A 25,261-nucleotide genomic window follows, 5' to 3' on the forward strand; every position below is an offset into this window, starting at 1 on the left:
CACGCGAATGTGTTTCGTGCAAAAACTAACAAAGCATTAAGCTCATTAGATGTGAACAATTACGGTGCATTATTACAGAACGTTCTTGAAGAATTAATTAATTACCACGCGTATCGACGATAATAAAACACCGTGATGATTATTATTACGCGTAATTAGTAGGTCGAAGTTGGGAAATCTTTGTCAATAATAATTTTCTTTTTTTTTTTTAATAACGTACGATAATATCGATGGAAGGTTTGTTGTAAATTTTATCGAGTTGTACAAGTATATTCAAGTGATACGAAAAATATGGTAAATTCTTTTTCTTTTCCACGTCATATCCGGATATTCCGCATATTTTAATTTCAATTCATATTGCGTTTATCGCGCAAACTTTATATCAAACGGATATATTGTATGTAGAATAGAATAGAATAAAAAACTTATTCCTCGAATATTTCACATTTAAAGCATGAAAGGTTGCTTAATATTAATATTCCCCCACCCCAAGGAAATTCCTTCTTCGATTCTTCGATTATGCGCGATATTCCAGTTACGCGATATAATAAAAAAAAAAAAAAAAAAGAAAATACGCGAGTCGTAGTTTTCGTAGGGACGTAGATGTTTCCTTCGTTCCTTTTACTTTCGCCTCTCTTTTCACTTTTCGTGCACAATCATCTCTACGTTAATTTCATTATTTGTCGAGCGGTGATCAACCGGCTTCCTTCTCTGTCCAAATATTTTAGTCTAAACGGGAGATTGAATATTTAGCAAAATTAAAAGACGTGAAAGGTTCGGATTGCAACGAGAACCTTCTTTGATCGTTCGAAGGTGGAAAAACGCGAAGGTCGGAACGCAATCTGTGATTTATCGGGAATTACACGTTCAAGGAAGGAGGCGTTGCATTCGCTCAATTTCAGCAATACTTTTTAACGTGGCAATAAAGTCGAGGAAACGATCAACTAACTACTATAGAAGCGTATATTCGGATTATTTTAGATAACATCTAAGATTCAACGAATTACGCCTGCGCTAATCAGACTTGCGCGATGAGCATAGTTTTTAATCGTTAATAAAAAGAGATAAAAAAAATTGTACGTTCTGCAAGATGTTTAATTATAAATATCTCGCATAGTAAAGTTTCATAATTCTACAAGTGAATCTACGATTTTAAAATCGGCTCGTATCATCATCTACTTGATGTCAAGTTGTAAAATTATCACAGAATGTGTATTTATAGATTAAAAATAGTATCAAAATTACGAGAAACGTCTCAAATATTTCGCAAATAATTCATTAGATCAATTATCAACAATAGCCAATCGCACGGAAAGAACTAGATTTACTTTTAACCTTCTTTTATGTTATTATTTTAATCCAGCCAATTGATTTAAAAATAATTTAAATTTATGCTTATGAATTTTACAATTTTCGCGTAATTTCTGATAATGAAATAATTTGCATACATGTGACTATTTACCATCGTGCCAATCCAACCTGAGCAAACTAAGAAAACGATGGACTCCGTTGAAACAATAACGAGTTAAATTTACGAGTCCGAGTACGATAAAATCATTTCGTATCGAGGGACAGGAACTTATTGCACGACCATACACGTACATAACATTTATTTCCATTGGTTTGCCGGTTAGATGAGCGACTACGCTTAACGTCGTTGAACAATACCGACAACCGTGTCGTCGATCTCCAATAGCGCGGCGGCGGCGGCGGACCAATAAAAAGAGCGTGCTTTCATGATAATGCGCGGCGTGACGCAAAGTTTCCCGCTGCATTCACGGTGTTCCGTCTCCTTAAAGCGGCTCTCGTTGTTTTGCGCCAAGCCTCGTTAAATCACGCTGCCAAGGTAACCCTAGACGTGGAAACTCACGGCTACTGACGTGCCTCATGCCTCGTCGAACCGCCACTTTCGATCTTCTCCATCCTCGCTTAAAATCGTTCCTCGCTAAATCTATCCACCGAAAAATTACCACCCTCTCACTCTCTTCCATCGCTGATATCCGATCCTGGGATATTCTACTTTTCCCGTCATTCATAATGCAATGATAATAACGAATGATAATAACGTTATGCGGTTTTAGAAGAGTCTCCAAGAGAAGTTGAGTCCAGTATTTTCATCGAGATATTCGAATGGTTTAGCTTTTCGAGTGTGTCGATCGTTGTAAAAAAAGAAAAAAGAAAAAAGAAAAAACGTAGCAGCGGAATCGCATCGAGAGAAGTAAACAATGTTAGGGCGCTTTTTGCTCGGTCGGTCGAGTTGCCTAGGATAGGACGAATGGAAGAACAGAACGTAAGGGGGGAGAGGAAAAAAAAAGAGAAAGAAAAAAGTGTAGGAGAACGTTCAGGCAGCAACGTTCGCGGCATCGTGTTTCCTCAATTAAGTCTGGGCAAGGGAAAAGGGAAGCTCGCGGTGGATCGTATCGATCGACGTATCCTCCGCGAAACGCGTGCTCGCGACCGGTTATTTTTACCGTAATTCGCGGCGGATGTGAAATATAAAACGCAGTTGGACGTCTCGGGCTTGGGTATCTCGGATCTCGCCACGCGTCTTTCGCGATTTCGGGGGGGCGGAGGAGAAGGGGGGAACTTCGAACTTCATTCCCATCCCGTGATTTTCAAATAAACAAAAATTAAAAATTACGCAAAAACTGAAATTACGCGCAATTGGACGAGATACATGAGCACCAAGGGTGTGCAAAAATTTTGTCGTAGGTCCGGAAAGAAGGAAAAAGAGGAAGGAAAAGAAAGAGAGAAGGGAAGAACGAAGAGATTCGAGAATCGGCGGCGAAATCGCTGGATATACAAACCGCCGGACTGAGAACCGCTGCTCGAGCAGCCTTGGCTGAAGTTGTCGAACCCGCGACCCAGTTACACGCTCGTGCCAACACAAGCGCGTATCTCACCCACACCTCTCGGAGGTGCATGCACTGTGCAGTGCACGCCGATGCGCGCACAACTCCCCTTCCCCTCCATCCTTCGTCCACCACCCGTTCCCCCTCTTCCTTCCCCCCTCTCTCTCGCGCCCTGGTCACCCATCTTTTTCTCGACCCTCTTTTTTCCTCCATCCCGCGCGTCTGCCTCCCCAACTCCCTCTTTCACCACGTTTTCCCCGCGTCTTCCTCCCTCTGTACTTTTCTCCCCGCAGCCGTTTTTCCTCCTCCTTCTGCTCCTCTCTCTCTCTCTCTCTCGGTCTGTCTATTCGTGTGTATGCACTCTTCACTCGCCGTTTTCTATCACGTTCCTTCCTCGACCGACGACAGCTTTTATCTCTTTCTCCGAGTCGATCGATCTCTGTCGTAACGCCAGACCTCTCTCTCTTTCTGTCTCTCTTTCTCTCTGTGTGTCACTCACGCTGTATTTCCACTCTCCCACCAATGCGAATTGGAAGCCCCTTCTTCGAGTTTCGCGGCACAACACACGCGTGGTATCGTCATCGTCGCGGCACTTTCCTCGACTTTCGTCTTCGCCTTCGATGGACGGGCAGGGAGCGCGGGATTAACGCGCGCCCCCGCTCGATTTTTCGACACCCTTCTCCCGGCCGCCCGAGGCGGTGCGTTGAATGATTCGTTTCGAGTGGATAATCGTTCTTTCCTCCCTCTTTTCTTCTCTCTCTCTCTCTCTTTTTTCTTTTTTATTTGGATAGGATGGTCGTGGATTCGAGATGCGGATCCATAAAACGTTTGAGGAGGTTGTAAAAGAGTTTATTTTAAAATGGAGGACTATTAAGAGAGAGAGAGAGTTTCGAGTATGGATAAACTGATAGTTCATGTATCGTATATACGATGATTTTTGGAAATTTATCGTAACTCGTCGATTATATTTAATCATTTATCGTTGGCCAGAGCCTCTGTAACAATATAACAATCTTCACGAGCCAAGCTCCATGAACAATAAACTACACACCGTCTCTGAACTAAAATAAGTACTGCAATCAGCTACAAAGCGATCCTGCCACCATTCAAATAATTACCTGCAGTAGAAAGTAAAGCAAACTTCTCTTACTCGTATTCAACGGTATTACAAAACTGCGCGTCTCTGTGCATGCAAACGAAGCATCCGGGAGATTCGCGGATGAAAGCGGCCGGCCAAGAAAGAAGGAAGGCTTTTTTTAACTCGCAGCCACCCTGTTCCGCGATTCTTCGACCAACACGCGTGTACACACACAAAACTTGGTCACCGGAGACCAGGCAAAAAGCTCTCCTCTCGTTATCCCGCAACGTTATCGCGCTACCTTTTACGTAACACGATCGCGTCAGGATCATCCACATTGTCATCCCCCGTTCCGATTCCATTGCAGACCGTCACCTCGCTCGATCCTCGCCAGAGATGCAAATTACACGCACGTATACGCGACCAGATAGCGTTACATATATGTATATATTCCTCTTGGAGGAGTGTATTCATCGATTTGTTGCATTGTCCAACTAACCTATCATGCGATCGGCGCGTGCACGTCTCGTCATTGTCCGCTTTCCACTCGACTTTCCTCGATGTCTTCGTCGTCGTCGTCGCCGTCAAACGGGTTAGATACGCTCGACAATGCACTCGCGACAACAAGCGTTGTTAAAACTGCGAACAATACGCTTCGACTTCCACTTCCGTGAAAATCGAAAATTTTCTTTGCACGCGATCCTTCCTGTGAAACGAGATTTCGAAATTTCGAGAAATTTGTGAGATACGCATCTTCGAATATACAAGCTGCTCTATCTGATAGCTTGATTTGAATTTCAAAGATATCGAAAGGTCTGCGGGTATCGAGTGGGGACGCGCACATGTCCGATGCAGGTCAGTCGGTCAGAGGTAAAATTTTCAAGGTAAACACTGGCCGTGATTGCGTTTTTCAAAATTCATATCTCAATCCATTTTCCGCCGAGGAAATGTTAAACATTCCAGCGCACTCTTTTAAAGCGCCGACTTTTATCCTTACCACCTTCGTTTCTCTGAAAAATCTCCATACGAACATAGTTCTGCCACGCGCTATATATTTTCAATTTTTCTCTTGAACTCTCTTCCACTCTCGCCCTTCCGTTTCTTCATTTCTATAGTCTTGTCGTTCGACTCGCCTGATCTATCACTCTAAATATTTCTGAGTCCACGAAACGGGAAATCTAGCCGGGGAATACACGTTGAAAACACGGGGTAAACATGCGAGAAGCGCGCTCATCCAGTGATCCTTTCATCAAATGTTCACAAGTAACGGCAGCTGGAATCAAGCTTTTTTACGATGCTACTCTCCGAATCCGGTGTTTCGTATCTTTTAATGAGTCTTAGAATTTCGCCTTCCCCTCCAACTTCGAAAAAGAATATGAAATTTAACACGTGGGGGTTATAATAAATTTATAGGGGGGAGGAAATTCAAATTCAATATTTTAATTTTGCGTTCAATCTCGAGGAAATTTTGGGGAGTTCGATCGATCGATTGGAAGTAAATTTGAGATTATTTTTGGAGGGGATGAAAATTAAGTATGCGAAAATACTAAGGATAAGAAGAGAATGTAAATTGGTAAATTGATAAAAATTAATAATCTATATACGATAGCGTAGCGAATACAATGGCAGATTGGCATATGGCTGACACGATTTTCCGTCGTTGGACAACGTCGCGAGACTTCCGGATATGAAAGCTATATAGCTGCTACAAGATTGACCCGTTGTCGTTCCTCCGGCGTGATTACTAAGTCCGTGCGAGTTATTTTGAGATAATCAATAGAAGCACCTTTGTTCTCACCCCGTACAAGTCGGACATTTACCCGACTCATTCGAGTTATTTCTCGTTTGTGAAATAACTCCGCGTACAACCCTCGCCTCCTGGCGAAATGAAAAATTGCGGATTCTTTTTTTTTTCCAACCGACGACCGTTATAATAATATGGAAATAATAATGGAATAGTTTATAAATATTCGGTATTTCAGCAGGGCGAAATATCAGTTTTCGCGCGAGAATCGAGAAATCTTTGTTCAATGATAATCTTTTACCGCGATTTAATTAATTATTACGATGATTAAATGATATTTCCATCCTCGATAAATTTAATTATCGAAGACGTTCCCGTGTCGTACAAGATACAACCGAGATACACCGAGGCGGATTAATTTTCGTCCATGTAATCGTATTAATGGACCCGTTACACATTACCAATGAAATATTAGATTTTTCCAGTGGATACAGACCTACGTGAACAGACACGCGTGGATCAATATCTAATATTAGACTGATAACTTTATGCTCGCCGACGTACGATACTTTTCTCGTCTCGGTTATATACATTTTCAGTCGAGATATTTATTTTAATAGTCTTTTTTTTCTTTTCTTTTTTTCCTTTTTTTTTTTTTTAATATTTTAATCACGCATAGAAGATATTACGGGACGAGAGATGTGGAGAACGTAAGGCAGTGATGTAACTAAGCTTTGAGCAGACCAATAAAATAATTGTTTAGTTTCTACTTTTATTATCGCATTCCGCGCTTAAAATATTATACGTGGTAGTTGGACGATCGCTAGGCGATATAATAAAACGGACAAAAGCAAACATCGCTTTATATATACCGTTTTCCTTTTTTCCCTTTCTTCCTTTCTTTCTTTTTTTTATCGTTGAAACATTATAATATAATTCCTTTACACAAATAAACTGAGGAGTTTTTTTCTTTTTTTTTTTTTTTTCTTTCCAATCCTCCTCATCGTATTTAAATCTATTTTTAGAAAGCATAATTTCGAGATAAAAATATCGCGAACAGAACTTCCTCGCCGTACTACACGGCGATAATTTTATAAATTCTCCAAGGTTCCGACGCAAACTCTTTCGCGAACTTCGAATTGATAATGAAAATTAATTATGCCTCCTCCCTCGAAACGAAATCGATCCGTCCACACGCGGATTAAATTCGAATCGAAAACGAGGAGAAAATAGCCGCATTATTATCGTAACGTGTATAATGAAAAAAAAAAAAGAAAAAGAAATTTCCGCGCGAAAAACGATAAACATGCGCGATACACCTTGCGAAAGTTCACAAGCGCGCCATTACGCAATTCAATATCGATACCAATTGCAAATATCGGTATTGGCGCGTTCGAAGCACGTTCCATGATTCCCAAGGAAAAGGAACGTGCAACGTTCGACGATAAAATCGAGGGAAATGTTGATACTCCTTTCTTTTTTTTTTTTCCTCTCTCGTCACTTTTCTCTCCCCTTTTTTCTTCCTTTTTTTTTTCTTCTTTTCGTTCTCGGCCTGCACAATGACTCGCATGAAATAAAGCGTGAGAGCACGGGGGGAGCAAAACTAGTAGGCGGATTAGGTATGTAGATATGTGAGAATCGACTAGTCGTAGGCGAACGATCGGCGCAACGTTGATTGCAATTTTACATAGGAGCTTCGTAATGCTCCTCCCTGCGTGCGCTCGCATCCAGATAATCTGGCAACTTTATGATATATGAATGACGTTGTCGTATTTCACGGGCACAACGCGACGCTTTGTATCGTGTTTTGTGAATGCTTTGCTACCGACAACCGAAATATTCGAAATGGTTTTACTTAGTGAATTTTCAATTCTGTTTCTTTTTATCTTAGAACGAGTGGGGTAATTTGGTTTAAAAAAATTAAAACGTTGGAGTCGAGGGGATCAAAAATGTCAAAAATGTTTGGATCGCGTTGTAAAAATTGAAATGAGTAAGCTCTTTAGAGAAGAAATTTAATGTAAGACGTTCACTTGGAAAGTTATTTGCGTTAAGGATTAAATCGTGGTGTTTGAAAAAGTGGCGAAGCTCGGAGATTGTAAATGTCGTTGTTGTTAGAATTGTAAATGGACGGACGAACGTTTTTAACTCGATTTGACGAATTAGGTGGAAGGCGCGTTAATAGTTGTTGCGATTAATTGGGACCAACTTGTATTTTCTTTTTTATCCGAATACGAACGAAACGTGTGATTTCTTAATCTGGTCGTTAAGAACGTTAGATAAGGGCATCTTAATTATTCTGCACGCTTTTTCAGCTTTATTCACGCGGGTAATATGTTGCATAATACGAAGCACGGTGATTCGTTTTCTTACGTTTAAATAATAGTTTACTGGATAAGTACTAATAAAGCGGTGCGTTTTAATAGACGCATTGCGTGTACTGGCTTTTCTCTCGGTAGCTATTGCACGAAACACTGAGTTAATGTTATGGTTATGAGATGTGATATTCGCAGCCCAATTTCGATGAACGACTTCAAGTTTTACTCATAATACGCTTGCTAACTCATTTTATGAATGCACCGGCTTATCTTCGGGTTTAAGTGGTATTTAAATTGTTAAAACGAACATCCATTTATTTCTTTCCCGTTTAATTTTGCTCGAAAAATAATTCACAAGTTTCACAAATGATAATTAAAAATTGATTAAAATAATAATTATCGTGAAATCGAAGTCTCTTTGCTAGGAATAAAGATTGAAAAATTCTATTATATAGAGACGTATCCGCAACGAAGAATGATTTACCATTCGCTTTATTATTTAAATAAAAATTATCGACGAGTAATTTAGCTTTCTTTTCACTTATAATTAATTAGCATTTAGAAGTATTGAGATTTCATTTGAATACGTTTGAGTTAAAATTCAAAACTTCACCCTTTGCCGTTGAATTTTATTCATCCGGTTACAAAACTGGAACTTTGATCGATGATATCGATCACGACCATTGGCTAATTTGTTTTACAAAGTTAATAAATATATATAATATGCAATTATAATTGATTACATTGATTCATCGAATTTATTTATTCTCTTATAACTCTGTTCCGCTTGTCGAAACTTTCTTCCGTTAAAAATACCGTGCATTTTCAAACGAAATAATACATTAATTTAAAATTCATTCCATCAATTACGATCATTTTAATCCTTAACGCCGATCAACAATCCATATAATCACATATATATTCATACACCAACACATTCACTCACTGCTATCACCTTTAACTCTTGCTCCATCCTTTCCACAAAGATGTCTAAAAATACTCCACCTTTTCCAACAATATCCACGCACAACATCCACAAATCTATTCTCGAGCATCCCCCGAGCAAAGAGATCAATCATCCCGATCAAGCATCCAAATGAATCACCACCCTACCATCCTCGTCATCGTCCTTATCATCGCCGTCGTCACGATAAAAAAAAAAAAGAACAACAATAATAATAACATCGTCTTCTCGACGACACGGTTCGCCGCTAAGAATCCCAAACAGCCGAGTAATTCGCTCGAGTTGGCTGGCTTTCGCTGTTAGGATCCATCGCCAGGAAAAGTCTTCGTGGAAACTCGGCCCGCTATAAATACATATGCGCGTTCGATGAATCGGCCGCGTGTGCCATACTGTTCCAAACAGTTTGCGCGCGGTTATTGCGCGCGCCAGGTCGCGCGACGAATGCGAAATCGCGAGGAGAAGGCGCGTCCACGCACGCCCGAGCAGCGTATATCTCGCGATTAACGAGAGCGAGCGCGATGAAAATGGACTCGCGCTCTCGTAGATGAGCCCTGGCGATGAGGAGAGAGAGGAGAGAGACGAGAGGGTTCTCTGTGCGGCGCATGACGAGGTTGCAGATGAGAATTTGGTTGGATTAGGTGGAAGGTGGTTGGTGACAACACGTGACGTGCAACTTCGAAATAGTTCGAGGGAAATTTGTATCGATCTTTGAATCAAGTTATTTGGTTTCTCGTTTTTTTTTTTAAGGAGAAACGGAATTCCGATCGAAAATAGAATTAAAGGGAAATTAAAATGGTTTTTTGGATGGATAAAATTGTTGTGCGCGTGTCTGGGATTTGCATCGCGAGTACATTTGTCGTCTCGTGTTATTTAGTAGGGGGGAAATCATTTCCAAAAATTCTTAAAGGAGGTATAAAGATAAGAGAAGTTTGAGGGAGTTTCCTCCAAAGTTTTGATATCTCTCTGAAAGAACGTTCGGCGTGGTAAAGTTTAAGCGGAGATTTAGAAAAATTTATAGTCGTAGTTTCGAATACTGACTCCCGCGATACATTTCGGGAACAAGAAAGTTATTTCTAAGACTACGAAGTGAAGTGAATTTCGCGAGGCGATCTTATACGAGTCATATTTCGTTGGAGTTTGCTGATGTATGCATGTCGAATCTATTACTTTTCTTAATACTTTTCCAGAATAAATTAGAGACCAAGAAATCATTTACATTTAGATACGAGTATATACAAAATTTGCAACGAAATGCAAATTCTACGATAGCTTTCATTCAAAGTCGCGCTATAAATCGCGTTTAATTATGTCGTTAATTATCCAAAATACCCGTTTCGCGTTATTCGCGTTGATTTAGCGCTAATAATATGTATCTTAATACCGCGTATAAACGATTGTAATTAATGCGATATAGCGATAATTAAACAATATCAGAACTAGTGACATTTGTTCTCGCGACCAGTATGTTTCACGATTTGACTTGTTTACCATTTAAATGAAAATCCTGGCTTGCAAATATGCAAGTTCATCGCGTGACACGTGTCAGGAACGGCGTCGAGCATCATCCGGAATCGCAGTGATCGAATCGTTGTGAAGAAAACGAGCGAACAGAGGTTCGTGTAAATGCAAAACGGAAATTGATTCCTCCTTCGTTGACTTGCATTTCGAATCGTGACATTTCGATGCACTAGCGTTCGAGGAACAGCGGCGCACGCGAATGCCTTCGTATGCGTCCTACACGAGGATCGTGTGCACCAATATTCGCACAGTTCCGAGCTTAACGATCAAGGGAGCAATTAAACGACCGGCGAAGACACGTGGTAGTATAATTCTCGAATCAGTTCCGCTGATCGAGAACCGTTTTAGCTTAACGGAGGCGCACCGTTCGACGGTTAATCGATTAATCGACCGATTCGTCCGGCCAATTAACCGTTTCGATCGCGTAGAACCGTGCAGAAGGGGGTATCGGTTAGCCGATTGATCAACTTTTCTTTTTTCTATTTTGCCCGATTATCACTGCCAGTCCTGTTTTCCGGTAATTAAACCGAGCAAGTAAGATTGGATATAGGAGGGAGTGATTTTTGATTTTTGCCGATTTGTCTATTCAATGGTGGAATTGCCGTTAAAACCGTCGATGAAAGTCAATAGGTGGTAAGTGGATTAACGCAAAAGTGTCGATTAACGCGTTAAATAATTTTTATGATCGGCCGATTGGATCGATCAGAGGTGTTAATGGATTGGCTCTGATCAATTTAAAACGTGCCAGACTCTCGTCTCGTCGGCATGGGACGTTGCTAGAACATCGCAAATTGAAAACGTGGAAAAGTTTGAAATAAATTTTCTATCTATAGATTTTCTCTTCTCTCTTTTGCCAATTTTCTTTACGAATTAGGAATAACGATCGTATAATTTGGGATCGTCGTTTACGAGACTCCTCGAAAAAAATACGACGATGTTTAAAAATTTATCGTAAATTTAGAGTGAAATCGTCGTTCGCAACAATCGAACGATATAAACTTCGTATCGGTGAGAACGTGATTCACGGCGAAAAAAAAAAAGAGGAGGCGCGATTAAAAACGAGGAGAATCCTCGAAGCATCCCTCATTGTTACGAGCGTATGCGGCCACGTATCGACTGTTGTACGATGCATATTCAGCGTGTGACAGCGATCATGCAGATGCGGGCGTGCTTTCTAAATTTCACTGGAAGCATTCCGGAAAACGTGTGACGCGTGCCGGTCTTTCGTCAAATCGAATAAAGGCTATTGTACGCGTCGCAGCCGCGTGCGGACTAAAAATAAACGGAACTAAATGACGAGCATGTTTCACTGGTTGGATGTAAATCGTCGCCGTTGCGCCACTTCGCGACAAAGACGTTTCAATTGCGCGACAAGTTTCCACGCAACTTCCTGCCGAACTATAACCGACTTTTATAAGGTTTCATCGTTACAAAAACTGTGAAAAAGAAAGAAAGAAAGAAAGAAAAAAAAGAGGAAAGAGCCATCAATTGCTCTCTGTTCGCATCGAATGCTTTTATTACGTTTGGCTCGTTAGTTTACCGCTGAACGGAGGGAGGGGAAAAAAAAAAAAAGGAAGAAAGAAAAATAAAGAGAGAAGGACCGAGTGAGGAAAGAAGGTTGAAGGATGGTCGGCTCTTCAGAGCCACTCGAAAGCTAAAGTCCCCTCCGTGCCGTTTCCTTGGGGACGAAATGAACTTCATTACGGATATTCTTCAAACGGGATCCCCGGAAAAAGGGACGACAAAGCTGAAAGGAATTAATTTCTTCGGTTGCAACTGACTACCTTTCTCTCTCTCTCTCTCTCTCACGAACATATTCTCTCTCTTTTCCTCGTTACGAACGGGATTCGTGTTTGGTGAACGCGAGAGAGTGCCGCATTAAAATCAATATGCCGTAACTTTAAATGACGGGCATCGACTGCGAGGTGAAAAGCGACCATACGCCGGACATCAAAAAAAAAAAAAAAAAAATAAAGAAAGAAAAAAAGAGAAGGGAAGCGAGAGATAATGTCGACAGATAAAGGTGTTGTTAGACGTGAAACGTAATCGAGAACTGGCGATTAATAACTGAACTCGCCGGTTTCTAACAATTATCGGACGCGGTCATTAATATTGTTAACCATATGCGATACCGCGATGGTGTTCAAGGTGTTACGACTCCTTTCGACATTCTTTCGTACGTAGGTGCGAATATTGTGCAAATTATGCTATTGGAAGAAATATCTCGCATGTGGGAGTTTTTTCTCATGTGCGATCGTTCAAATCAGATATAATAAAATAGATAAATGTCAGGCGATGAAATGTAAGGTTATATGAAACTTATTTTTCTTAAGATGGTGATCAATGATTACACAAATAATAATTTTTGTGATTTTATAAGTATAAAGTCGTTGTTGGTTCAATGGTAAGGTTAACGAATTGAAAGATAAGATTGAGAGAACTTGTAAAAATATCGTGCCTAAATCTTGATGGTAAAACAACATTGACACCCGACAGGAGCAAAAAGATAGTGGAATTCAGACGAGTGGTAGTCACGAGTGAGCAACGCTTCAGTGAGTCAGTTTCAAGTACAGACACACCGTACGTGCCTTTTCATATTTCAGAGATTCTCTCGGACCCTCCAATTTTCCTCGAATCACGAGTAGTACCGGCTTCCGAATTTTTTAAATTATCGTTGCACACGTCCTTCTAGTATTCTTTTTTCCAACGGGTATCTTCTAATTACGAAATTCATAACTCTTTTTTCTCCTTAACGAATTTTGCGTTGAATAATCCTGACATTTTTCCAACTTTTTTTTACACAGCGTGAAACTAAAGAATATTTGATGCTATTCCAAGTTTTAACGTATATATTTTCTACTTAACAGTACTTTTTTCCTTAACCGGTTACTAGAACCGATATCGGACGACCCTCGTTTTATTAGTATAACTTCTATTTCTTTAAATCCTCGGTTACTTTTCTCAAACTTTAAAGAACGTATATTCCAATTAACAATCGACATATCATTCAAATTAACACCTATCATTTATCGTTACCGTTGTTATCATCGAAAACTATCCAATTGTCGCGGGATATTCAAAAGGGAGTCGGTGCAAAGGAGAAGCGCATCGATAAATCCCAGACAGAAAGAAAGAAGGAGCGAGTAAGTCGAAAAGAGGGGAAAAAGGAAGAAAAAGAGAGAGAGGGAATGGCGCGAACAGCGCGCGAGTGGTGGCGAGTGCCGCGAGTAGCAGCGATGTGGGTCAACCGCGAGGCGACCGCGAGAGGCCCCGAGGGTCGCCGAGAATCGGCGAGAATGGCCGAGCGGCAATCACGTTGCGCGCATCTGGGTCACCGGCGTACTGGCGCATGCGCAGTTCCCTCCCTCGGTCGTTCACCGTTGACCAAGTTACTAACCTTCCGACACCCGGTCGCCAGTTAGCTTCTCGTATTGACCGCTGGAAAAACGTTGACTTTTCTCGCATGAGAAACCCGTCGGAGCTTTTCGTTGGCTCTCCAGAAGCACAAGGGAAGCCGCGAAACACGGTGAGCGTAGTCAGTAGGCTGCGAAATGTCCTTTTCGAAAAGGTGCTTACACATTTAACTGCGGCGGCACAGGCAACGCGGTAATAGACGTTAACTCGCGATCGAATCGACGCCGAGAGATATAGCGTGGCTATTAGTTGCCGTTTATAGGATAAACGCGCTCTCGATAGAATCACGCGCGTCCACGTTTGTAAAATCGAGACGCTAACACAAGTAGATAACACCGTCTATAACGAAATAAATGGCAACGGGAAGAGCACAATACGCTTCGTTTATACGAACTGAAGGCGACTTTTTCGAGATTCGAGAGATCGAAGAAGCTTTCGGATTTCGATTAGTAGATGTCGTTGGAAGATATACTGTCGCTAGGCATGCGTGACGTAGCACGAAATACACGTAACATTAGCGATCGATTCTCACGACCAAAACTAGAAACTGCGGGATTCTATTCAAATTTCGACGAGTATTGACAAAGAGTCGTTGGCCTCGACGTGCGGCACGAAGTTTGCTGACGAATGAAAAAATATCGAACGATTCACAAAGTGACATAGAGATGCGAATCGCGCCGTTGTTAGAATCGTACGACGAACAGATGCAAATCAGTACCGTATCCACGACCGATGCATTGACGCATAGGTGATGCGATAAATCCGTGTGCGTAACGGGCCACAATTTATCCGCGATGTACGTGTCCGCAGCAGACTGCGTGCGACGAAAATACATAATGAATGGTCGGGAGAAACGGAAGACAATGTTTAACCGATTGAATCGGTCGATGTATTTCCGAGCTATTCGCGTCCGGCCCGGCCCAAATTCAAAAATCTTTTCGAGCGATTTTGGCACCGGTCGGCAACGTCGATCGACCGCCGCGCTATACCGTGCCATGTCCATGCCGGCATCAAAGTGTCGCAAGCATTGCCACATCTGAATTCGCTTAAGGAAACTGTAACGGTCATTCTTGTTTGTGCGACCGTGCGAGACTCCTTCGCAGTTGCGCATTGCGTGGCCCCAAGGGCCGTTTGCATCTCGTATACTCGCGTCAAAGCATTACGTAATCCACGAGATCGGTCATTCTCGCAGATCGCACCGGTTGCCTTTTATCGCGTTACATTTTATCCTGTGCTAATCACGGAGACTGCATAGGCGTAGTAAACGAAACGGTAAGTCAAATATATTACATGTGTTGCTTTGATAAAATTCGTGGGATATTGCGTGGGATATTCCCGGCCGTGTAGTCAGTTCCTTATTTCCGAAAATCATCTTGCTATATTTTGTCTCGCGTATATTTAGGCGGCAATGCATGGGCGTGAGCGATGAAAACAGATCTTTGTGACTCTAGCACGCGTTCGATTATCTTACCAGTGGATGTCCGTACTACGACGTTCGATTCGAATTCCACGAAATTGCAAACTGTATGGGTTAAATTGGTAGCTGCAGTTAGTTTATTATCTTATCGGTTCCAAACTTTTCTCGCCTCGACTTAAACATATTGGATATCTTCCTCGTCCGATGGTAAACCTTTCTGCTATTCTATCAAAAGCATATTTCTCTCGGATATTTTTTTCTTTTTTCTTTTTTCTCTCTCTTTACTAATATTGCAGTAATGTACACATCAAACAACATGTTGTCTCCGCGCGAGATAACAAATAGATAGGAAACATTTTATCGATAACCTCGATAGAATCTGGACGATACAGCCGAACGGGACGCGATCGTTTGTCAATCCTAATCGCGACTCCCTGCCACGCGTTGCAGAATACTTTCGGTCTATTCGCGGCCGTTTCCGCGAATGTGTGGCGTGTCGACGACGCCGCCAGGCCGTAGAAAAAAGGGAAATATTAAAAGCGTGCGGAACGCTTGCACTCGTTCATAAGAACCTACCTCCATACTGATTATTCTATAGTCTGACCTACATTCATTCTGAGATTCACGCCACTCGCACAACTCCCGACGACAAGCGCGCGCGCGCTCGCTTCAGCGGCTGCACGCAACGACTGATGTCTGCTGCTCGGGATGAGAAGCGAGGAGAAAGCAATAAAAAGAAGAGAATATTTGGATAAACGGAGTGCAATCAAGCTGTCGTTTTTCGAATGAGCGCAGATATACGATAAGCGGCGATGAGTCGACGTGGTTCAAAAGGCCGCACGAAATTTTAACTCTTCCCAATGGCGCAGGTGCATCACGGTACCGGTAGATCTGCCAGATGAAACGTTCTAATTGTAGTGACGAAAGTTTACCACGACACTCTTTGAACAGTATTGTATTCAGTTACGTAACGTTGATGTCGTTTGGAACGGTTTATAGGAAATATATTCGTTTCGAGTAAATCTAATGAAGCGCCAATTTTTATTTTTTTTTTATTTTTAACGGAAAAAGATTTACGATATGACTTTTATGATGAGCGCGTACATTAAGATTAGGAATAGATTAGAAGAAAAAATATAAGATAAAAAGGTATAAATTGTGCAATTCTTACAAAACTTTCTACTTGTCCGAAACAAGCATCTGCATCTTGTTACTGAAGACGATTGGTCTTCCAACAGAGAGTATCGCGTAAGACAACGCAAATTAACGCTGTCACCCGGCCATTTCCTTGTTGTACGATGTCTGACATCATTTAGCAGGGCCGCGAGAGGACAACAAACTTCGCAGCGAGTTCCTAAGTGTCATGGAAATAAACATCAACTTCGGCCGAGTAATTTGCGCCAAGTCTCCGGGCTTAACGGAGTTACGGCCGATCAAAGCTGTTTCGACATCCCCCGTTGTGTACCTCTCGTCTCTCGTGGAAACACGCCTTGCGATGCACGTTCCTACGCCACGAACAGTTCTGATTCACCTGGTGTAAATTTACCCGACAGCTGATCGCCGGCGTGCCCGCGATTGGCTCTCGGCGTCTCATCGTTCGCAATTCTCGAGTTCATCCGTGGCAGGGCTGGATCAGGCCGATTTTTCGCCATTTACGGCTCAGCCTTTCGACCTCGAGATATACATAAACGGGCATTCGAGCGAAAACGTACGATCTTCTTCTTCTTCTGTTGCCGAGTGTAACGCCGAATTGGCGAATAGTGGCGCGAACGTGAAGGCAAAGGGAACGAAACTGAAACAGGTTTGCATTGTAAAGTGGCTTTGGAGGTTCTCGTTACGTAACTTAGCGTCTCTCAACCGGAACCTTTCAAAGTTTTTCAGAGATTTCCAATCTTATTCCGTGAACAACCGAATATTGGATAGTTACACCAATACTACATGTTTACATTGCATCATCCGGTTTATCAATCAAAGATAGTACGATTTTATTTCACCAATAAAAGAACCCAAGCCCTCGATGAAAAAGGGTATACTGGGAGTATCGATCAGTAGGTGTCAAGAGAGGCAAACAACGGACCAAATTCCCGAATTACATAACACGAGGAACGAGAATCGATTAGCATCGCCATCGTTCGTCACGGGATAGCCCGAAGGCAGAAAGGTCTCTGATATCGAGTGCGAATTGGTAACACATCGTCTCGTTCTCGTACATTCGTGCATACAGTTTGCTCAAGAAAGAGAAACGTTTGGGCGTCGCTTCGTGTATTACGCCGGATGCGTGCACGCATCTCGCCTTCTCTCGCGTGCAGTACATCGTATACGTGTATTCCGAGGCATGCATGGCATCGTTATCGGCGAGGGTACGCTTATCGGGTTCAGCTATCGGGCCATTTCATCGTGTAAATTCCAAGCGTGGCAATGGCGACGTCGCCGGTGTCCGATCGAACCGCTGGAACGGCGCAAAGAGACATATCGCCGGCGCGATTATTTATTTGCGAAACGTATTTATAGAGTATTACGCGGCGCAGGTTGGCAACCTCGTGCACGGTTATGCAATAAATGAGAGAAGGAGCGAAAGGGACACGGGTAGAGGGGGAGGACGACCGAGGGAACGGCTTGAAGTGAGAGGAGGTGATGCTCGGGGGAGGGGAGGGATCGCGGGGGCAGAGACAATAATACGTGGTGGAGTAAGAGGGGGTGGAACCAGGGGGAAAGAGCGAGAGACGCTCGATGAAGAAGAAGGACGGGAAACGAAGTGGCGGAGGGTGGGGAGGAGTTGGTCGGCGGTGGGGAGAGCCGTGCGCGTGTCCAAGAGAAAGAACGAACCGCTGAAGGAGTTATTCGGCGATAGGGGCCAGGGAGGGGAAGTTAGGGGTGAGAAAGAAACATACAAGGGTGGAAAAGGATGATGTATGGGTGCGGGAAAGATTTAGGTGGAGATGGTGCACAAGGAAAGAGGCAATAACTTGAAAATTCATGTTGGGACGGAGGGCCAAATGGAGTAGCGTAGTAGGGAAAAGAGGGGTGAGAGGTTTCTCTGGAAAGGGTATAGATGTATGGTTAGGTTAAGGCTTAGGAGAGGAGAGAGGACGTGGAAGGACGAAGACGGTTCGTGATGATAATTTCAATGCGGGAATCAAAGATGGATAAAGAAATTGCGTTTTTCTTTTTATTTGTGCATCGTTGTGAGCTATTGTTGTTGTTTGACACAAGTGATAGGTTGTAAGTAATACAGAATACATTGTGTCGATCGTGGACAATTGTTTATGCTTGAACTTCGAAATACCGATTGCATTGCAACTGACAGGATCGGGAATGGAAAATGCAATAGCGCGTGAAAAAGGACCGAGCGTTGAATCAAAATGCTTTCAATGGGCAGGCGGTGTACGTTGCATTAAGTGCATTATACTCGGCACAAAAATGAAAGTGACCTTGGCACAAATGCCTAAAGCGTACGTCGATCGTGGAATCGCATTAACACTGAATATAAATTAAAACCGATTGTTACGCACCGTGTAGCAATCCCGCGGTGGTCGGAGATGCAATAGTTCGATTGAAAAAGAAATTGTGAAATATGAGAACTTAGAGTCGAGTAAGTCTTGCATTCCGCCCATGCAAGCGTAGAAAAGTTGCTCGTGTGAATATCGAATCAAGGTTATGTAAAACTTATCGTAAAATTTATTATCTTTAATGAAAAATATCCCTGTAATGAACGAAGCAGGCAATTTCCAAATGCTTTCAACGGATACGATATTTCGTGATCACATCCATCAATTCAAGAGACCTAAAATTATACCCATAAAAATGACTATATATCCATAAAAATATCTATATTTTTATCGAATCTTAATGCCGATAAAATGCCGTTTCATTCTCGTTATTTTAAAAACTGCTCGTAAAACGCGGCCCGTATCAAAAGGAATCTCTAAATCCATTATCCCCGTTTCCAAATTCAACCATTCGCTCGCGGACGTGGCTGCGTCGCGCCACAACTACTCAATCAAAGTTAAAATCGTAAACGGCGGGAGCAAACGGAAAACCATCGTGGTTCTTTAATTAGTCGCGGCGGTTGTAGAAACGACGACGTCTCTCCTTCCCCAAGACAAACTTTCCGAGGCGGCGGTTTCCGAGCATCGTCGAGGGAAACACGATACGCACGTGTATTTAGGAGCCGGTGTGCCCTTAACAAGCCGCGCTAATAAAGTTAACGTGCCGCGCCACACGGGACGGAGATCGGAAAGCCCGCCTTACGCGCTCGTGATCTGCATCGTGCGTTTCCGTGACCGTTCGCAGTTGCGCAGTCGGCGATCGTAGCGTAGATTCGTTAGTCGGTACAGCTCGGTTGTTTTCGGCAATGATCGTGTTGCGCGGGTGGTGGGGGCGAAACAGTAAGGTGGGGAGAGCGAAGGGTGAGGCACTCGGCCATCATCGGCGGAGGCGCGCACAGTTCAGTGACCCGACGCAGCGTCATTCGTTGGTGGGGGAGCGCGGGGAGTTCTGACATATTGTGAGATGCCAACTCGCTAACGCCGGTCCCCGAAAAACACCTCTCTCTCTCCTCCTCTCTCTTGCTCGCTTCTAATGCTCCTTCTTTTTCTTCCTCCCGCATATATCCCCCCCTTTTTTCTGTTTCCGTCTTTTTTTATCACCATCTCCCTCTCTATCTATCTGCCTTTACTTCTTCGGTGCCTTTTTTTCCCCCGGTTATTCCCGCTCTTCTCCCTCTTTCTCATACTCTTTTTTTCTATCTTTGTCGTTATATCTCCTTCCCCTACTTTTCTTTGTTTCTTTCCCCTCCGCCCCAACGGCTCGCTCGTTTTTCCGTCTTTGTCCGTTCCATTATCTCCGTCCTTTGTTCGCCTCCTTTCTTCACCAGTGACTCGGGTTCTTCATACAGCCGCGAGGTTCATCAAACCCCCGAAATATTCTAATGCGCCAGTCGCACGGTGTTTCCGCGAGTTTTCCCCGCCGGGCCCGTAGCAGGAAGCGTGGCCGCGTGACATCGGATAACGAACGCGTACCGCGTGTCGCTTTTGCCGCTCGATTCGGACGGCCGATTGGATCGTGGCGGTGTACGCGTTGGTGCGCGAGACTCCCGAAATTACCGCGGAGGAAGGAAACGTGGAGGCATCGTGACTACGTGTGCGCTCTCGTACATGAGTACACGTGTGCGTGCGTGCTTGCGTGCGGGCGCGTGCATGCGTGCGTGCCAGTGGTCCCGCTTGGCCGAGGAGTACGTTCGCCTCCGTCGTTTCTCCGCTCGCGTTACACCAGCATTTTCCTCGTTCGGCTCTCTTCCTTTCTTTCTTCGCACTCTCCATTCTCCTTTCTCCCCTTTCTCTGTCTCCCGTGACCGTTGCTCCAGCACTCTACTCGTCACCTCTTCTCGGGTGCACCGTACACGCTTCGAGACGCTGTGCTTGCTCGCGTCTCGAAATTTCACCAGGCCAAAGAAACTCGGTGTGTTTTCGTGTACGGTTGTCGGTCGAACGTCACAACGGAACAAGGAAGAGGAGAACGATGATCGTGTCGAGGATGTGTTACCGGGACAACCTTGTCCCGCCGTTCAACGTCGCATTTCGTGCGTGTTAAGTGCAGCCAACAAAGTGATCATCATCGCGGCTGGAAAGGCTCCAGGTGGAAAACGCGCGACCTCCTCCTCGTCTGTGTATACGTTTCCCGGTGTGTCCAAGTGCGTATGCGAGTGTGTTGGTTGTGCGCGTTCAATCGTGTATACACACGCGTCTCTGTACGTGTACACATTACGTTTTACATGCGGCGCTTGCGCGGCTCCTAGCGACGATTCGCGCGCGCCTACCTCGTGCGGTGTGGGAGTTTCTGTCGCGATGAAAACGATCGGCTATTTGTGAACGGTTCATGCCAAGCTTCTTTGGAACACGATGCAATTCGAAAATGATCGCGAAACGTGATGCTTTTCTTGATTGTACGGTGGACGTTCGTCTCGCTATACGTCCATATCCGTAAATGGTAAATCGAATTGAAAGATTGACAGAATTGTGGTGGATTAGGTAGACGTACTTGGGATATTTTATCGCTGGTATTTATCGTTTGAACGATAGATGTCAGTGAGATAGCGGTCCTCTACGCGCTCCGTGACAATTGGATATTACAAGTCGGTTAGAGTTTGGCCCATCGGTGTCGGTACGTTGTTCAGTTGCGTGACCACGAATCTCGTTCCTTGTTTTTCACTTTGTCAACACAGCAAGTAAGTTTCTCTCGATTGGTATTCCATGCCGTGCCATCGATACCCAAAGCCACTTGCGTTCCCAATTTTCACGCTGTCGAGATGCGAGTTCACGTCTGATGGTAATAGTCGCTATCTTTGACCACTTTCTACCGTATTCTGTGCAAAGTAGAGAATTTCATTCGTCGGATGATCCGGACGGGGATAGCGTACGGGCAACAAAGTGAAATATAGGCTTCACGTCGTTGAATATTCTCCGTCGAATTTCTCTTCTCGTCCATTCGATTCACACTCTAAAGAAAGCACGCCTTACGTAAGGACAAAGAGATATACGACGTTCTTTCGTGTGTCGTCAGGAACAACTAATTGCTTCGAGCAATCGTAAATAAGAGATCGTTAACGTAGGTGAATGACGTGTTACGATATAACCGGGAAACGTGCTCGTGCTTCGTGTCGTTAATTTCGATCGATTCATCGAAACCATCCTCTGACGCCATTTCGATGCCCAATCGATATCTATTTTGTGTTGTACACAAAATTACGCAAAAGGATTTATTTAAGATTAATTCGGTATTCCGGTCCGCTCGACGGTGAATTAATATTCGTTGTTTCGAAACAACGAATATTAAATTGTTATCGATTTAATTTGGTTTGATGTCATCTTGTCTCAGATTTCACCGGAAGTTGTAACGGTAGTTTCGAACTACTACATGTCCTAAGTTAGTGACTTTTAATGTTTCTGCCGATGATAGACGTTCGTAATAGCCTCTTCAAACGAAAGACATTTTATTTATTTTGATCATTCCCTTTCTACTTCGTGTCGTAAAGCTCTGATGACTTGCCGGTTCATCCGTCCGGCACTTAAACTCTCCGTGCAATGCCATGTGACTTGCAAGTTGTATATACACGTGTCTTTTAATTCTTATTTTCTTTATTCATCACTAATGACAAATCGTAATTCATATTTCTGAATAAAATTCCCCCCTCTTTTTTTTTTACACTCATAATGTCTATTTTAAGAGGGTTAAGGTCATTCTCCCTCGCTCTGAATTATCTCGAAGACGACCAGTCCAAAACAGAACTAGGAATTGATTCAAATTTCGGTATACATTAACCATGCAATATTAAAATTTCGTTTTTAAAATCTTTAACTAAAACCGTTTAAGAACATATACGCGACGATTAAGCTTTCGAGCTTTCCGGGTGCAGCTTGCTCCTTCCGCTATTTGCCTCTTTCTATTTACTCTGCTTCTGCCAATCTATCGTTCTCGCGTTCATCTCTATCTCTGTCTGTGGAAATCTTAATATATCCTCTCAAAGGAGTCACAAAGTTACGTGATTTAATTTCGACTTTAGCCTCAAGTTCGATTCATTTATCCCGATGCGCAGTATCGATAGGGAGATTACTAGTTACTACTGGATTGATTTTGATTTCGACAACGAAGAAACCTTAACAGAAATTCCCTTTCGATTCGAGCCCTCGTTCCTACGTATTCCCCTCCCCTCCACATATTTTCCGTCCCTCTTTCGTAATTGGAATTTCATCGGAATTCATAGATATACAACCAGTTATATACCAGTTTCTTCCCAGTTACAGCTGCATGACGTTCGTAAAATAATTCTAAAGCTCACCCCAGCTCAGCAATTTCGATGACTCCATTAATAACACAGTTCGTAGATCGGACGATATCGATTCCGTAATTTTCGATACGAGCGTGGTGGTGAAAAGTCTCGAAGATATCGATCCCGTGTACACGTGCGATCGTTTCGCGAGAGGAAAAAAGGTTTGGATAAGTTCCAGCCGGCCTCGCGAAATCGAACGTCAATCGTGCGATCCCTGTTTCCGCGGTCTGGCAGAAATACAGAATCTCTCGTTTTCCTCCATTCCGCGAATATTTACCACGATTCGCGTACGCACACGCACGAATGCGATCGGTCTAACGAGGGAAAAGGAGGGGAGAGGCGAGCGCGCACGGATGGACAAAGGTACAACAAAGTGGCTTCGATTTCGGGAGTTCCGGGGTATGTATATAGTAGCCGGCGCTGTGCACTCTCCTCGAGGCAACGGCATGACGCACATCAAAGATGCGAGCGTGCCGGGTGACTGTACTCTGGGTTCATCGTTCTCGGTTATGTAATGTTCGACCGTATGGTGCAAGCGCCTCGACGCTACTCGTGGCGCTAGAGTTGTCGGACGAGAGAACCACGATATACAGACACGGCCAGCACCGAATCCTCCTCGCTCCAATACGGTAGTCGCCTCTACCAACACGTGCGCGCGAATATGCATATATATGTGTACGTATACGTGTCTACTACGTAACTACATATATACGTATATACATATATATATATATATATATATATATATATATATATATACGTATATACATATATATATATATATATACAGAACACAAAAGTTATTCGAGTATCTTTTATACATTTTGTTTAATTCCCAGATTATAAGTCTATCATTCTAGAATAGAGCACAGTTGGACGTTTAAAAATTAATTTCTAATTGTTTCGGTTTACAATTTTTCCTAGAATATATACGTAATGCAACCGACTATATTTGTGTGACCAACTGTAGGTACGCGAATGTATCAGATGTACAAATTCATACAGAGATACATTTATGCATAGTGTATATATATATACGTGTATCTACGTCATATGCATATACGTACACACGAGAACGTCGTACCTCTCCCTCCTCTCTCGCTTCGCCTTCCATGCCGGTTCTCTTCTTCGTGCACCAGCACACCCTCTTTCTTCTGTCTTGCTTTAGCGCCCTCGCGATATAGTCGCCGCATTACCGAGCTGAGAACGAAAATAGAGGGCAACGGAGCCACTGCAGCAGCCGCATTTCTACTCTTTTCCTCCGTTCCATCGCGCTCGTTCTACCGTGTTTCCAACGCGTTTCTCGATCTTTCTCAAAAATTTCGGCCTCACCTCAGACCTATAATAGGATGGATTATTTCGATTTGATATATATATATAACAAGCGTTAAGTTGAGCATTCGTGGACCAAGGAGAAGACGAGCGGTGAGGTGATCGATGCGGTCGAGACAGGAATTTGTCGCGCGCATTCCGTGTCTGATGGCGCGTTCTACGAGGCCTGTAAGCCGCGATTGATTTAAGGGTTGGGGTTCACGGTGTAGGGATCAGGGTGTATTCTTGGTCGAAATCCAGGTTAGAAGGCGTATAAATAGGATCCGGCTGGAAATCGTTGGAACGAAGATTTGCCCCTCTCTTCGCGATCGTAAGACAGCCGATCCACGTTACGAACGTTAATAATACGGTAATTTCAGCGGAGAAGAGTGTTGTAAAAGGAGCGTTCGAAGAATATCTTCGTTTTGCAACATTTCGAGGGAACCGTTAATAGCACGAATTATATATACTCGAGGAGGTGCGCTCTCTCGGCGATTATGCTCTCATGCAGCTCGATCGAGCGAGAGATCGATTACCGATGTCAGCCACTGATTCTCCTCGTCGAAACGATCCTCTTTAGAATCCGCCTGTGGAAAATTCTCTCTCCGGGACATCCTAAAACCCCCCCTCCTCTTCGCGGGATACGCGAACGTGCAACGTGTCCAGAATAGGAGGGTGCATTCATTTCGTTATACGATCTCACGATCGATGGAACGCTCTCTCGTCTATCGACCGAGTTGTGGAAACTGTTCACGATTGTTTTCGACGAAACACTGTGAAAAAGTTGAACCGCTACGCTGGTGGGACTGTAACGGCAGTG

At 43.4% G+C, this 25,261-nt stretch overlaps 2 protein-coding genes across 11 annotated transcripts in view; both read left to right on the forward strand.

Annotated features, from left to right (window-relative positions):
* LOC108003569 (probable nuclear hormone receptor HR3) overlaps positions 1-25,261 on the forward strand; it is a 120,367-nt gene that overhangs the window by 72,540 nt on the left and 22,566 nt on the right. Inside the window, exon 1 of one of the 10 annotated variants that reach the window (XM_062076890.1) lies at positions 6,628-13,997. The exons of the other annotated variants lie outside the window; for them this stretch is intronic. The gene's annotated coding sequence lies outside the window, so the exon portion shown is untranslated. Of the gene's footprint in view, positions 1-6,627; positions 13,998-25,261 lie in introns of those variants that run through there. 10 annotated transcript variants of the gene reach the window in all.
* LOC133666362 (uncharacterized) lies at positions 18,120-25,259 on the forward strand. The gene is given in 4 exon segments (XM_062076907.1): positions 18,120-20,476; positions 20,479-20,789; positions 20,792-20,994; positions 25,022-25,259. Coding segments are annotated over 4 exon segments (849 nt in total). The 5' UTR covers positions 18,120-20,232; the 3' UTR covers positions 25,113-25,259.

The sequence above is a fragment of the Apis cerana genome, linkage group LG1 (assembly GCF_029169275.1).
Source record: "Apis cerana isolate GH-2021 linkage group LG1, AcerK_1.0, whole genome shotgun sequence".
Taxonomy (NCBI): Eukaryota; Metazoa; Arthropoda; class Insecta; order Hymenoptera; family Apidae; genus Apis; species Apis cerana.